The sequence below is a fragment of the Heptranchias perlo genome, unplaced genomic scaffold (genome assembly GCF_035084215.1).
Source record: "Heptranchias perlo isolate sHepPer1 unplaced genomic scaffold, sHepPer1.hap1 HAP1_SCAFFOLD_1532, whole genome shotgun sequence".
Classification (NCBI taxonomy): Eukaryota; Metazoa; Chordata; class Chondrichthyes; order Hexanchiformes; family Hexanchidae; genus Heptranchias; species Heptranchias perlo.
In genome coordinates, this window is record NW_027138788.1 from 3,918 (window position 1) to 20,000 (window position 16,083).

Genomic DNA, 16,083 nt, shown 5'->3' on the forward strand with positions numbered 1-16,083 from the left:
TCCAGACGGTGTCGGTCGATGAGTGTCTGGAGATGGGGAGATTGCAGACGGTGTTGGTCGATGAGTGTCTGGAGATGGAGAGATTGCAGACGGTGTCGGTCGATGAGTGTCTGGAGATGGGGAGATGGCAGACGGTGTCGGTCGATGAGTGTCTGGAGATGGGGAGATGGCAGACGGTGTCGGTCGATGAGTGTCTGGAGATGGGGAGATTGCAGACGGTGTCGGTCGATGAGTGTCTGGAGATGGGGAGATTGCAGACGGTGTTGGTCGATGAGTTTCTGGAGACGGGGAGATTGCAGACGGTGTCGGTCGGTGAGTGTCTGGAGATGGGGAGATTGCAGACGGTGTTGGTCGATGAGTGTCTGGAGATGGGGAGATTGCAGACGGTGTTGGCCAATGAGTGTCAGGAGATGGGGAGATTGCAGACGGTGTCGGTCGATGAGTGTCTGGAGATGGGGAGATTGCAGACGGTGTTGGCCGATGAGTGTCTGGAGACGGGGAGATTGCAGACGGTGTCGGTCGATGAGTGTCTGGAGATGGGGAGATCGCAGACGGTGTTGGTCGATGAGTGTCTGGAGATGGGGAGATTGCAGACGGTGTTGGCCGATGAGTGTCTGGAGATGGGGAGATTGCAGACGGTGTCGGTCGATGAGTGTCTGGAGATGGGGAGATGGCAGACGGTGTTGGTCGATGAGTGTCTGGAGATGGGGAGATCGCAGACGGTGTCGGTCGATGAGTGTCTGGAGATGGGGAGATTGCAGACGGTGTCGGCCGATGAGTGTCTGGAGATGGGAGATTCCAGACGGTGTTGGTCGATGAGTGTCTGGAGATGGGGAGATTGCAGACGGTGTCGGTCGATGATTGTCTGGAGACGGGGAGATTCCAGACGGTGTTGGTCGATGAGTGTCTGGAGATGGGGAGATTCCAGACGGTGTCGGTCGATGAGTGTCTGGAGATGGGGAGATTGCAGACGGTGTCGGTCGATGAGTGTCTGGAAATGGGGAGATTGCAGACGGTGTCGGTCGATGAGTGTCTGGAGATGGAGAGATTGCAGACGGTGTCGGTCGATGATTGTCTGGAAATGGGAGATTCCAGACGGTGTCGGTCGGTGAGTGTCTGGAGATGGGGAGATTGCAGACGGTGTCGGTCGATGAGTGTCTGGAGATGGGGAGATCGCAGACGGTGTCGGTCGGTGAGTGTCTGGAGATGGGGAGATTGCAGACGGTGTCGGTCGATGAGTGTCTGGAGATGGGAGATCGCAGACGGTGTCGGTCGATGAGTGTCTGGAGATGGGGAGATTGCAGACGGTGTCGGTCGATGAGTGTCTGGAGATGGGGAGATCGCAGACGGTGTCGGTCGGTGAGTGTCTGGAGATGGGGAGATTGCAGACGGTGTCGGTCGATGAGTGTCTGGAGATGGGGAGATCGCAGACGGTGTCGGTCGGTGAGTGTCTGAGACAGGGAGATTGCAGACAGTGTCGGTCGATGAGTGTCTGGAGATGGGGAGATTGCAGACGGTGTCGGTCGATGAGTGTCTGGAGATGGGAGATTGCAGACGGTGTCGGTCGGTGAGTGTCTGGAGATGGGGAGATCGCAGACGTTGTTGGCCGATGAGTGTCTGGAGATGGGGAGATCGCAGACGGTGTTGGCCGATGAGTGTCTGGAGATGGGGAGATTCCAGACGGTGTTGGCCGACGGACCTCTGGAGTCGTTGACCTTGAAGATGGCGGTGAGGTCTGTTGGGAGTCGGACGGTGACTTGCGAGAGGCTGGATCTACCCTCAGAAGCTCCTGGGCCTCCCTCGACGGAGAAGCCGAGGAGATCCTCGTCGACGGTCTCCGGGCAACCCCGGAGAGAGGGGCCGAAGGGCGTTGAGCGGGAGCTCCTCCCTCACCCCCCGAGGAGCGAGGAGTGGAGGAGGGCCTGGACGTCCGAGGTTCTGGCGCCTGTCCAGCCCAGGGAGAGCTGAACCGTGGGCCGGATGGGGCCGGGTGGACAACCGAGAGAGACGAGAAGGGGGGCGAACGGGAAGCAGCGGGAAGGGTCGGTGGCGGAGAGGCCGGAACCTTGCGGGACTCTTCGGCCAGGAGTTGCCAAGCTGAGGTGGGACCGGGAGCGTCCAGAGGGCCTGAGATGGTCTCTCTCGTTGGCGGAAGACGTCGGCTGTCTCCAGAGTCGAAGGTTGAACCCGACATTGTTGTCCCGTCCTGGCGATCTGCAATCAGAGAGAGTCGAGAGAGAGAGATATTTATTTCGGAGGCAGTGGCCTCTTCTCCGACCCCCCGTGAGCTGGACCTACATCGCCTCCCGGGGGGGTCCGATTGTAAAAATTCTCCCGTCCTCCTGTTCAAATCCCCTCCTTTAGCCCCCCTCGTCCATCTCTGTAACCTCCTCCGGCCCCCTACAACCCTCCTAGATCTCCGCGCTCCTCCCATTCTGGCCTCTGGTCCATTTCCCGATCCCCACCGCCGTGCCTCCAGCCGCCCAGGCCCCGAGCTCTGGAATTCCCTCCCGAAACCTCTCCGCCCCTCTCCCCTCCTCGAAGACGCTCCTTGAAACCTCCCCTTTGACCGAGTTTCTGGTGGACCTGTTCTAATATCTCCAAAGTGGCTCGGTGTCCAATTTTGCTCCGATTGACCCTCGCGCAAAGCGTCTTGGGACGTTTTCAGTCCTCAAGAAGGGACCTGGTGTCCCGGTCGAAAATTAACACGGTGGCCCGTACCTGGGGGAGTCCTCCCTCGGACGGAGAAGGGTTTCCACTGCCCTGTCTCGTAGAGTGCGGAGACGGTGATCAGGTACGGGGTATCGGGGCTGAGACCCTCGAGCAGGACCCCCTCGTCCCTCCCGTCCACCACCAGCAGCTCAGGACCGCCCCTGGGCAGGGGCCCGTAAAGGATACGGTAGTGGCTGACGTATTCGGGCTGGGAGACCAGTCGAGCCCCAAGCTGGAGGCCGAGACCACCTTCACTGAGACCCCTGTAGGCCCTGTCAACGCTGGCAAGAGAAGGAAAAGCAGGTTAAATGAATCGACGGACAGTTCATGTGGGAGCTCACTCCCGGGTATCTGTTATTCTCAAAATAAACCCCCCCGAACCCCTCGATTAGATTCCAGTCTGGAACTCACTCCCGGGTATCTGTTATTCTCAAAATAAACCCCCCCGAACCCCTCGATTAGATTCCAGTCTGTAACTCACTCCCGGATATCTGTTATTCTATATATAAACCCCCCCGAACCCCTCGATTAGATTCCAGTCTGTAACTCACTCCCCGGGGTATCTGTTATTCTATATATAAACCCCCGAACCCCTCGATTAGATTCCAGCCTGTAACTCACTCCCCGGGGTATCTGTTATTCTATATATATACCCCCCGAACCCCTCGATTAGATTCCAGTCTGTAACTCACTCCCGGGTATCTGTTATTCTATATAAACCCCCCGAACCCCTCGATTAGATTCCAGTCTGTAACTCACTCCCGGGTATCTGTTATTCTATATATAAACCCCCCGAACCCCTCGATTAGATTCCAGTCTGTAACTCACTCCCGGGTATCTGTTATTCTAAAAAAAAACCCCCCCGAACCCCTCGATTAGATTCCAGTCTGTAACTCACTCCCGGGTATCTGTTATTCTATATATAAACCCCCCGAACCCCTCGATTAGATTCCAGTCTGTAACTCACTCCCGGGTATCTGTTATTCTATATATAAACCCCCCGAACCCCTCGATTAGATTCCAGTCTGTAACTCACTCCCGGGTATCTGTTATTCTATATATAAACCCCCCGAACCCCTCGATTAGATTCCAGTCTGTAACTCACTCCCCGGGGGATCTGTTATTCTATATATAAACCCCCCCGAACCCCTCGATTAGATTCCAGTCTGTAACTCACTCCCGGGTATCTGTTATTCTATATAGAAACCCCCCGAACCCCTCGATTAGATTCCAGTCTGTAACTCACTCCCGGGTATCTGTTATTCTATATATAAACCCCCCGAACCCCTCGATTAGATTCCAGTCTGTAACTCACTCCCGGGTATCTGTTATTCTATATATAAACCCCCCGAACCCCTCGATTAGATTCCAGTCTGTAACTCACTCCCGGGTATCTGTTATTCTATATATAAACCCCCCCGAACCCCTCGATTAGATTCCAGTCTGTAACTCACTCCCGGGTATCTGTTATTCTATATATAAACCCCTCCGAACCCCTCGATTAGATTCCAGTCTGTAACTCACTCCCGGGTATCTGTTATTCTATATATAAACCCCCCGAACCCCTCGATTAGATTCCAGTCTGTAACTCACTCCCGGGTATCTGTTATTCTATATATAAACCCCCCCGAACCCCTCGATTAGATTCCAGTCTGTAACTCACTCCCCGGGGTATCTGTTATTCTATATATAAACCCCCCGAACCCCTCGATTAGATTCCAGTCTGTAACTCACTCCCGGGTATCTGTTATTCTATATATAAACCCCCCGAACCCCTCGATTAGATTCCAGTCTGTAACTCACTCCCAGGTATCTGTTATTCTATATATGAACCCCCCCGAACCCCTCTGTCCCCCCTCTCCTCCCCCTCCCCCTCTCCCTCTCCCTCCCCCTCACCCTCTGTCTCCCCCTCCCCTCTCCCTCTCCCTCCGACCCTCCAATTACCTCTCAAGGTGGTGACCCTGGTCTGTAGCTCCCCTCGGTCGACCCCCCTCACTCGGAGGGAGACCTGGTAGTCGGTGTTGGGCCTCAGTGACCTCAAGACGTGTCCCCGGGCGTCCCAGGGCAGCTCGATCCTGAGCCGGGCCCCTCCCCGCTCCTGGGGGTCCCAGGGGCCGTATTCCAGCAGGTAGCCCTCGCTCGCTGAGACCGCCAGCCTCCTCCAGGAGAGGCTCAGACTCTCGGCCCTCACCTGTTGAACGGTCAGCTCCGCAGGACTGATCAGATCTGGAGCAATGGGGGCGGGAGGGTGGGGGGAGACGGGGGGGGAGTGGGGAGGAGGTCGGAGTGGGGGGCAAAGAGCAGAGGTTAGAGTTCATCCAGGAGGGAGGGGTGGAGGGAGAGGCGCCTTGTTGGCGGGGGGGGGCGCACGAGAGGCAGGAGAGTGAGGGAGCGAGGGACGGGGGGGAGCGAGGGAGGAGGGAGGGAGGGAGCGAGGGAGAGGCGCCTTGTTGGGGGGGGGGCGCACGAGGGGCAGGAGAGTGAGGGAGCGAGGGACAGGGGAGGGAGGGAGCGAGGGACGCAGAAGGGAGGGAGCGAGAGACGGGGGAGATAGGGTCGGAGGAGGGAGGTAGCGAGGGACTAGGGAGCGAGGGAGGGAGGAGGGATGGAGGAGCGAGGGACTGAGGAGGGAGGGGGCAAGGGACCGAGGAGTGAGGGAGGAGGGAGGGAGTGAATGAGGGACGCAGAAGGGAGGGAGCGAGAGACGGGGGAGATGGGGTCGGAGGAGGGAGGTAGCGAGGGACTGGGGAGCGAGGGACGGAGGAGGGATGGAGGCGTGGGATGGAGGAGCGAGGGAGGGAGGGACGGGGAGGGAGGGAAGAAAGCGAGGGATAGAGAAGGGAGGGAGCGAGGGACAGAGAGGCGAGGGACGGAGGGAGGGAGGGAGCGAGGGACGCAGGGTGGAGGGAGCGAGGGACCGAGGGACCGAGGGAAGGAGACACGAGGGATGGAGAAGGGAGGGAGCGAGGGACAGAGAGGCGAGGGACGGAGGGAGGGAGGGAGCGAGGGACGCAGCGTGGAGGGAGCGAGGGACGGAGGGACCGAGGGACGCAGGCGCGGGCAAAATTTCGACCCACCTCGGACGGCCCGACACAGCCTCGGGGCAAAGTCGAGCAGCTGATCCGTCTCGATGAAGAACAGAAAGTCGTCGAGGGGCCGGCTGGCCACGTGCTTGAGGCCCCCGACCCTCCGGCCCGTGGTCACAACGATGCAGAAGACCCCCGCCCTCCTCAGGACCTCGGCCGGGCCCTCCAGCCGGTCAGTGGAGCAGCCGTCGGTCACCCAGATCAGGACCCTGGGGACCAGGGGAGAGGCCGGCCCGGGGGGGCCCCACATCCCCGCCGCCATGGAGAGGCCCGGGCCCGAGTTCGTGTCGCCCCCCAGTTGGCGCAGGCCCCTCAGGGCCAGGCCCAGCCTCTCGCGGGAGGCCCCGGCCTCCAGGGGCAGCTCGACGGCCGGACGCCCCCCGAGCTGGAGCAGGCCCAGCCGGGCCCGCCCGGGCCCCAGCTCCAGGCACGAGGCCAGCCTCCCCAGCAGGCCCGCCGCCATGGCGAACTCGTAGGGGGAAACGCTGCCCGAGCCGTCCAGGACCAGCAGGAGGTCGGCCGGCAGCTCGGAGATCCCGCAGGCCGTCGCATCTGTGGAGAGAAAGAGAGAGAGGGAGAGGGAGGGAGAGGGTCAGTGGGCTGTCTTGTCCAATTTACCCCCAGGCTCCGCAGGCCGCTGGAGCCCCGTCCTGAGCCTCGAGCCCTTCCCCTGGGTGACCCGGTCTCGAGCTGCCCGATAATGACCGGAGACTGGATTACTTAAAGAGCCGGGATTCGAGCCAAGTTGGAATGAACTCCAGACGCCACTGAAGTGGGAGATTAAGTCAAGGCTGGGCTGGGAGCCAGACGCAGATTTATAAACTCAGAGAGGCTTTAAACTCCGCTGTTAACTCCGTCCGGTGCTCGGCTAAAGCCTCGTCTGGGACTGTACGGCCCCGTGTGTGTCTCAGTGTCAGCTCCTGTACATTGTACAGTACACAGTGGGTAAAAGGGAACGATTCACTCCTGTCTGGGACTGTACGGCCCCGTGTGTGTCTCAGTGTCAGCTCCTGTACATTGTACAGTACACAGTGGGTAAAAGGGAACGATTCACTCCTGTCTGGGACTGTACGGCCCCGTGTGTGTCTCAGTGTCAGCTCCTGTACATTGTACAGTACACAGTGGGTAAAAGGGAACGATTCACTCCTGTCTGGGACTGTACGGCCCCGTGTGTGTCTCAGTGTCAGCTCCTGTACATTGTACAGTACACAGTGGGTAAAAGGGAACGATTCACTCCTGTCTGGTACTGTACGGCCCCGTGTGTGTCTCAGTGACAGCTCCTGTACATTGTACAGTACACAGTGGGTAAAAGGGAACGATTCACTCCTGTCTGGGACTGTACGGCCCCGTGTGTGTCTCAGTGTCAGCTCCTGTACATTGTACAGTACACAGTGGGTAAAAGGGAACGATTCACTCCTGTCTGGGACTGTACGGCCCCGTGTGTGTCTCAGTGTCAGCTCCTGTACATTGTACAGTACACAGTGGGTAAAAGGGAACGATTCACTCCTGTCTGGGACTGTACGGCCCCGTGTGTGTCTCAGTGTCAGCTCCTGTACATTGTACAGTACACAGTGGGTAAAAGGGAACGATTCACTCCTGTCTGGGACTGTACGGCCCCGTGTGTGTCTCAGTGTCAGCTCCTGTACATTGTACAGTACACAGTGGGTAAAAGGGAACGATTCACTCCTGTCTGGGACTGTACGGCCCCGTGTGTGTCTCAGTGTCAGCTCCTGTACATTGTACAGTACACAGTGGGTAAAAGGGAACGATTCACTCCTGTCTGGGACTGTACGGCCCCGTGTGTGTCTCAGTGTCAGCTCCTGTACATTGTACAGTACACAGTGGGTAAAAGGGAACGATTCACTCCTGTCTGGGACTGTACGGCCACGTGTGTGTCTCAGTGTCAGCTCCTGTACATTGTACAGTACACAGTGGGTAAAAGGGAACGATTCACTCCTGTCTGGGACTGTACGGCCCCGTGTGTGTCTCAGTGTCAGCTCCTGTACATTGTACAGTACACAGTGGGTAAAAGGGAACGATTCACTCTTGTCTGGGACTGTACGGCCCGGTGTGTGTCTCAGTGTCAGCTCCTGTACATTGTACAGTACACAGTGGGTAAAGGGGAACGATTCACTCCTGTCTGGGACTGTACGGCCCCGTGTGTGTCTCAGTGTCAGCTCCTGTACATTGTACAGTACACAGTGGGTAAAAGGAACGATTCACTCCTGTCTGGGACTGTACGGCCCCGTGTGTGTCTCAGTGTCAGCTCCTGTACATTGTACAGTACACAGCGGGTAAAAGGGAACGATTCACTCCTGTCTGGGACTGTACGGCCCCGTGTGTGTCTCAGTGTCAGCTCCTGTACATTGTACAGTACACAGTGGGTAAAAGGGAACGATTCACTCCTGTCTGGGACTGTACGGCCCCGTGTGTGTCTCAGTGTCAGCTCCTGTACATTGTACAGTACACAGTGGGTAAAAGGGAACGATTCACTCCTGTCTGGGACTGTACGGCCCCCTGTGTGTCTCAGTGTCAGCTCCTGTACATTGTACAGTACACAGTGGGTAAAAGGGAACGATTCACTCCTGTCTGGGACTGTACGGCCCCGTGTGTGTCTCAGTGTCAGCTCCTGTACATTGTACAGTACACAGTGGGAAAAAGGGAACGATTCACTCCTGTCTGGGACTGTACGGCCCCGTGTGTGTCTCAGTGTCAGCTCCTGTACATTGTACAGTACACAGTGGGTAAAAGGGAACGATTCACTCCTGTCTGGGACTGTACGGCCCCGTGTGTGTCTCAGTGTCAGCTCCTGTACATTGTACAGTACACAGTGGGTAAAAGGGAACGATTCACTCCTGTCTGGGACTGTATGGCCCCGTCTGTGTCTCAGTGTCAGCTCCTGTACATTGTACAGTACACAGTGGGTAAAAGGGAACGATTCACTCCTGTCTGGGACTGTACGGCCCCGTGTGTGTCTCAGTGTCAGCTCCTGTACATTGTACAGTACACAGTGGGTAAAAGGGAACGATTCACTCCTGTCTGGGACTGTCCGGCCCCGTGTGTGTCTCAGTGTCAGCTCCTGTACATTGTACAGTACACAGTGGGTAAAAGGGAACGATTCACTCCTGTCTGGGACTGTACGGCCCCGTGTGTGTCTCAGTGTCAGCTCCTGTACATTGTACAGTACACAGTGGGTAAAAGGGAACGATTCACTCCTGTCTGGGACTGTCCGGCCCCGTGTGTGTCTCAGTGTCAGCTCCTGTACATTGTACAGTACACAGTGGGTAAAAGGGAACGATTCACTCCTGTCTGGGACTGTACGGCCCCGTGTGTGTCTCAGTGTCAGCTCCTGTACATTGTACAGTACACAGTGGGTAAAAGGGAACGATTCACTCCTGTCTTGGGGCTGTACGGCCCCGTCTGTGTCTCAGTGTCAGCTCCTGTACATTGTACAGTACACAGTGGGTAAAAGGGAACGATTCACTCCTGTCTGGGACTGTACGGCCCCGTGTGTGTCTCAGTGTCAGCTCCTGTACATTGTACAGTACACAGTGGGTAAAAGGGAACGATTCACTCCTGTCTGGGACTGTACGGCCCGTGTGTGTCTCAGTGTCAGCTCCTGTACATTGTACAGTACACAGCGGGTAAAAGGGAACGATTCACTCCTGTCTGGGGCTTACGGCCCCGTGTGTGTCTCAGTGTCAGCTCCTGTACATTGTACAGCACACAGTGGGTAAAAGGGAACGATTCACTCCTGTCTGGGACTGTATGGCCCCGTGTGTGTCTCAGTGTCAGCTCCTGTACATTGTACAGTACACAGTGGGTAAAAGGGAACGTTTCACTCCTGTCTGGGACTGTACTGCCCTGTGTGTGTCTCAGTGTCAGCTCCTGTACATTGTACAGTACACAGTGGGTAAAAGGGAACGATTCACTCCTGTCTGGGACTGTACGGCCCCATGTGTGTCTCAGTGTCAGCTCCTGTACATTGTACAGTACACAGCGGGTAAAAGGGAACGATTCACTCCTGTCTGGGACTGTACGGCCCCGTGTGTGTCTCAGTGTCAGCTCCTGTACATTGTACAGTACACAGTGGGTAAAAGGGAACGATTCACTCCTGTCTGGGACTGTACGGCCCCGTGTGTGTCTCAGTGTCAGCTCCTGTACATTGTACAGTACACAGTGGGTAAAAGGGAACGATTCACTCCTGTCTGGGACTGTACGGCCCGTGTGTGTCTCAGTGTCAGCTCCTGTACATTGTACAGTACACAGTGGGTAAAAGGGAACGATTCACTCCTGTCTGGGACTGTACGGCCCCGTGTGTGTCTCAGTGTCAGCTCCTGTACATTGTACAGTACACAGTGGGTAAAAGGGAACGATTCACTCCTGTCTGGGACTGTACGGCCCCGTGTGTGTCTCAGTGTGAGCTCCTGTACATTGTACAGTACACAGTGGGTAAAAGGGAACGATTCACTCCTGTCTGGGACTGTACGGCCCCGTGTGTGTCTCAGTGTCAGCTCCTGTACATTGTACAGTACACAGTGGGTAAAAGGGAACGATTCACTCCTGTCTGGGACTGTACGGCCCCGTGTGTGTCTCAGTGTCAGCTCCTGTACATTGTACAGTACACAGCGGGTAAAAGGGGAACGATTCACTCCTGTCTGGGACTGTACGGCCCCGTGTGTGTCTCAGTGTCAGCTCCTGTACATTGTACAGTACACAGCGGGTAAAAGGGACCGATTCACTCCTGTCTGGGACAGTCCGGCCCCGTGTGTGTCTCAGTGTCAGCTCCTGTACATTGTACAGTACACAGCGGGTAAAAGGGAACGATTCACTCCTGTCTGGGACTGTACGGCCCCGTGTGTGTCTCAGTGTCAGCTCCTGTACATTGTACAGTACACAGTGGGTAAAAGGGAACGATTCACTCCTGTCTGGGACTGTACGGCCCCGTGTGTGTCTCAGTGTCAGCTCCTGTACATTGTACAGTACACAGCGGGTAAAAGGGAACGATTCACTCCTGTCTGGGACTGTACGGCCCCGTGTGTGTCTCAGTGTCAGCTCTTGTACATTGTACAGTACACAGTGGGTAAAAGGGAACGATTCACTCCTGTCTGGGACTGTCCGGCCCCGTGTGTGTCTCAGTGTCAGCTCCTGTACATTGTACAGTACACAGTGGGTAAAAGGGAACGATTCACTCCTGTCTGGGACTGTACGGCCCCGTGTGTGTCTCAGTGTCAGCTCCTGTACATTGTACAGTACACAGTGGGTAAAAGGGAACGATTCACTCCTGTCTGGGACTGTACGGCCCCGTCTGTGTCTCAGTGTCAGCTCCTGTACATTGTACAGTACACAGTGGGTAAAAGGGAACGATTCACTCCTGTCTGGGACTGTACGGCCCCGTGTGTGTCTCAGTGTCAGCTCCTGTACATTGTACAGTACACAGTGGGAAAAAGGGAACGATTCACTCCTGTCTGGGACTGTACGGCCCCGTGTGTGTCTCAGTGTCAGCTCCTGTACATTGTACAGTACACAGTGGGTAAAAGGGAACGATTCACTCCTGTCTGGGACTGTACGGCCCCGTGTGTGTCTCAGTGTCAGCTCCTGTACATTGTACAGTACACAGTGGGTAAAAGGGAACGATTCACTCCTGTCTGGGACTGTATGGCCCCGTCTGTGTCTCAGTGTCAGCTCCTGTACATTGTACAGTACACAGTGGGTAAAAGGGAACGATTCACTCCTGTCTGGGACTGTACGGCCCCGTGTGTGTCTCAGTGTCAGCTCCTGTACATTGTACAGTACACAGTGGGTAAAAGGGAACGATTCACTCCTGTCTGGGACTGTCCGGCCCCGTGTGTGTCTCAGTGTCAGCTCCTGTACATTGTACAGTACACAGTGGGTAAAAGGGAACGATTCACTCCTGTCTGGGACTGTACGGCCCCGTGTGTGTCTCAGTGTCAGCTCCTGTACATTGTACAGTACACAGTGGGTAAAAGGGAACGATTCACTCCTGTCTGGGACTGTCCGGCCCCGTGTGTGTCTCAGTGTCAGCTCCTGTACATTGTACAGTACACAGTGGGTAAAAGGGAACGATTCACTCCTGTCTGGGACTGTACGGCCCCGTGTGTGTCTCAGTGTCAGCTCCTGTACATTGTACAGTACACAGTGGGTAAAAGGGAACGATTCACTCCTGTCTTGGGGCTGTACGGCCCCGTCTGTGTCTCAGTGTCAGCTCCTGTACATTGTACAGTACACAGTGGGTAAAAGGGAACGATTCACTCCTGTCTGGGACTGTACGGCCCCGTGTGTGTCTCAGTGTCAGCTCCTGTACATTGTACAGTACACAGTGGGTAAAAGGAACGATTCACTCCTGTCTGGGACTGTACGGCCCGTGTGTGTCTCAGTGTCAGCTCCTGTACATTGTACAGTACACAGCGGGTAAAAGGGAACGATTCACTCCTGTCTGGGGCTTACGGCCCCGTGTGTGTCTCAGTGTCAGCTCCTGTACATTGTACAGCACACAGTGGGTAAAAGGGAACGATTCACTCCTGTCTGGGACTGTATGGCCCCGTGTGTGTCTCAGTGTCAAGCTCCTGTACATTGTACAGTACACAGTGGGTAAAAGGGAACGTTTCACTCCTGTCTGGGACTGTACTGCCCTGTGTGTGTCTCAGTGTCAGCTCCTGTACATTGTACAGTACACAGTGGGTAAAAGGGAACGATTCACTCCTGTCTGGGACTGTACGGCCCCATGTGTGTCTCAGTGTCAGCTCCTGTACATTGTACAGTACACAGCGGGTAAAAGGGAACGATTCACTCCTGTCTGGGACTGTACGGCCCCGTGTGTGTCTCAGTGTCAGCTCCTGTACATTGTACAGTACACAGTGGGTAAAAGGGAACGATTCACTCCTGTCTGGGACTGTTCGGCCCCGTGTGTGTCTCAGTGTCAGCTCCTGTACATTGTACAGTACACAGTGGGTAAAAGGGAACGATTCACTCCTGTCTGGGACTGTACGGCCCGTGTGTGTCTCAGTGTCAGCTCCTGTACATTGTACAGTACACAGTGGGTAAAAGGGAACGATTCACTCCTGTCTGGGACTGTACGGCCCCGTGTGTGTCTCAGTGTCAGCTCCTGTACATTGTACAGTACACAGTGGGTAAAAGGGAACGATTCACTCCTGTCTGGGACTGTACGGCCCCGTGTGTGTCTCAGTGTGAGCTCCTGTACATTGTACAGTACACAGTGGGTAAAAGGGAACGATTCACTCCTGTCTGGGACTGTACGGCCCCGTGTGTGTCTCAGTGTCAGCTCCTGTACATTGTACAGTACACAGTGGGTAAAAGGGAACGATTCACTCCTGTCTGGGACTGTACGGCCCCGTGTGTGTCTCAGTGTCAGCTCCTGTACATTGTACAGTACACAGCGGGTAAAAGGGGAACGATTCACTCCTGTCTGGGACTGTACGGCCCCGTGTGTGTCTCAGTGTCAGCTCCTGTACATTGTACAGTACACAGCGGGTAAAAGGGACCGATTCACTCCTGTCTGGGACAGTCCGGCCCCGTGTGTGTCTCAGTGTCAGCTCCTGTACATTGTACAGTACACAGCGGGTAAAAGGGAACGATTCACTCCTGTCTGGGACTGTACGGCCCCGTGTGTGTCTCAGTGTCAGCTCCTGTACATTGTACAGTACACAGTGGGTAAAAGGGAACGATTCACTCCTGTCTGGGACTGTACGGCCCCGTGTGTGTCTCAGTGTCAGCTCCTGTACATTGTACAGTACACAGCGGGTAAAAGGGAACGATTCACTCCTGTCTGGGACTGTACGGCCCCGTGTGTGTCTCAGTGTCAGCTCTTGTACATTGTACAGTACACAGTGGGTAAAAGGGAACGATTCACTCCTGTCTGGGACTGTCCGGCCCCGTGTGTGTCTCAGTGTCAGCTCCTGTACATTGTACAGTACACAGTGGGTAAAAGGGAACGATTCACTCCTGTCTGGGACTGTACGGCCCCGTGTGTGTCTCAGTGTCAGCTCCTGTACATTGTACAGTACACAGTGGGTAAAAGGGAACGATTCACTCCTGTCTGGGACTGTACGGCCCCGTCTGTGTCTCAGTGTCAGCTCCTGTACATTGTACAGTACACAGTGGGTAAAAGGGAACGATTCACTCCTGTCTGGGACTGTACGGCCCCGTGTGTGTCTCAGTGTCAGCTCCTGTACATTGTACAGTACACAGTGGGTAAAAGGGAACGATTCACTCCTGTCTGGGACTGTACGGCCCCGTGTGTGTCTCAGTGTCAGCTCCTGTACATTGTACAGTACACAGTGGGTAAAAGGGAACGATTCACTCCTGTCTGGGACTGTACGGCCCCGTGTGTGTCTCAGTGTCAGCTCCTGTACATTGTACAGTACACAGTGGGTAAAAGGGAACGATTCACTCCTGTCTGGGACTGTACGGCCCCGTGTGTGTCTCAGTGTCAGCTCCTGTACATTGTACAGTACACAGTGGGTAAAAGGGAACGATTCACTCCTGTCTGGGACTGTACGGCCCCGTGTGTGTCTCAGTGTCAGGTCCTGTACATTGTACAGTAAACAGTGGGTAAAAGGGAACGATTCACTCCTGTCTGCGACTGTACGGCCCGTGTGAGTCTCAGTGTCAGCTCCTGTACATTGTACAGTACACAGTGGGTAAAAGGGAACGATTCACTCCTGTCTGGGACTGTACGGCCCCGTGTGTGTCTCAGTGTCAGCTCCTGTACATTGTACAGTACACAGTGGGTAAAAGGGAACGATTCACTCCTGTCTGGGACTGTACGGCCCCGTGTGTGTCTCAGTGTCAGCTCCTGTACATTGTACAGTACACAGTGGGTAAAAGGGAACGATTCACTCCTGTCTGGGACTGTACGGCCCCGTGTGTGTCTCAGTGTCAGCTCCTGTACATTGTACAGTACACAGTGGGTAAAAGGGAACGATTCACTCCTGTCTGGGACTGTACGGCCCCGTGTGTGTCTCAGTGTCAGCTCCTGTACATTGTACAGTACACAGTGGGTAAAAGGGAACGATTCACTCCTGTCTGGGACTGTACGGCCCGTGTGTGTCTCAGTGTCAGCTCCTGTACATTGTACAGTACACAGTGGGTAAAAGGGAACGATTCACTCCTGTCTGGGACTGTACGGCCCCGTGTGTGTCTCAGTGTCAGCTCCTGTACATTGTACAGTACACAGTGGGTAAAAGGGAACGATTCACTCCTGTCTGGGACTGTACGGCCCCGTGTGTGTCTCAGTGTCAGCTCCTGTACATTGTACAGTACACAGTGGGTAAAAGGGAACGATTCACTCCTGTCTGGGACTGTACGGCCCCGTGTGTGTCTCAGTGTCAGCTCCTGTACATTGTACAGTACACAGTGGGTAAAAGGGAACGATTCACTCCTGTCTGGGACTGTACGGCCCCGTGTGTGTCTCAGTGTCAGCTCCTGTACATTGTACAGTACACAGCGGGTAAAAGGGAACGATTCACTCCTGTCTGGGACTGTACGGCCCCGTGTGTGTCTCAGTGTCAGCTCCTGTACATTGTACAGTACACAGCGGGTAAAAGGGAACGATTCACTCCTGTCTGGGACTGTCCGGCCCCGTGTGTGTCTCAGTGTCAGCTCCTGTACATTGTACAGTACACAGCTGGGTAAAAGGGAACGATTCACTCCTGTCTGGGACTGTACGGCCCCATGTGTGTCTCAGTGTCAGCTCCTGTACATTGTACAGTACACAGTGGGTAAAAGGGAACGATTCACTCCTGTCTGGGACTGTACGGCCCCGTGTGTGTCTCAGTGTCAGCTCCTGTACATTGTACAGTACACAGTGGGTAAAAGGGAACGATTCACTCCTGTCTGGGACTGTACGGCCCCGTGTGTGTCTCAGTGTCAGCTCCTGTACATTGTACAGTACACAGTGGGTAAAAGGGAACGATTCACTCCTGTCTGGGACTGTACGGCCCCGTGTGTGTCTCAGTGTCAGCTCCTGTACATTGTACAGTACACAGTGGGTAAAAGGGAACGATTCACTCCTGTCTGGGACTGTACGGCCCCGTGTGTGTCTCAGTGTCAGCTCCTGTACATTGTACAGTACACAGCTGGGTAAAAGGGAACGATTCACTCCTGTCTGGGACTGTACGGCCCCGTGTGTGTCTCAGTGTCAGCTCTTGTACATTGTACAGTACACAGTGGGTAAAAGGGAACGATTCACTCCTGTCTGGGACTGTCCGGCCCCGTGTGTGTCTCAGTGTCAGCTCCTGTACAT

The 16,083-nt window shown here is 55.3% G+C and overlaps 1 protein-coding gene across 1 annotated transcript in view; it reads right to left on the minus strand.

Annotated features, from left to right (window-relative positions):
* Nucleotides 1-1,889: 1,889 nt before the first annotated feature.
* LOC137309199 (von Willebrand factor A domain-containing protein 1-like) overlaps nt 1,890-16,083 on the minus strand; it is a 22,556-nt gene continuing 8,362 nt past the window's right edge. The window contains exons 2-5 of the mRNA XM_067977461.1: nt 5,790-6,350; nt 4,657-4,938; nt 2,912-2,993; nt 1,890-2,214 (exon numbers count right to left, since the gene is read on the minus strand). Coding sequence (XP_067833562.1) covers nt 1,890-2,214; nt 2,912-2,993; nt 4,657-4,938; nt 5,790-6,350 — 1,250 coding nt within the window. The remainder of the gene's footprint in view (nt 2,215-2,911; nt 2,994-4,656; nt 4,939-5,789; nt 6,351-16,083) is intronic.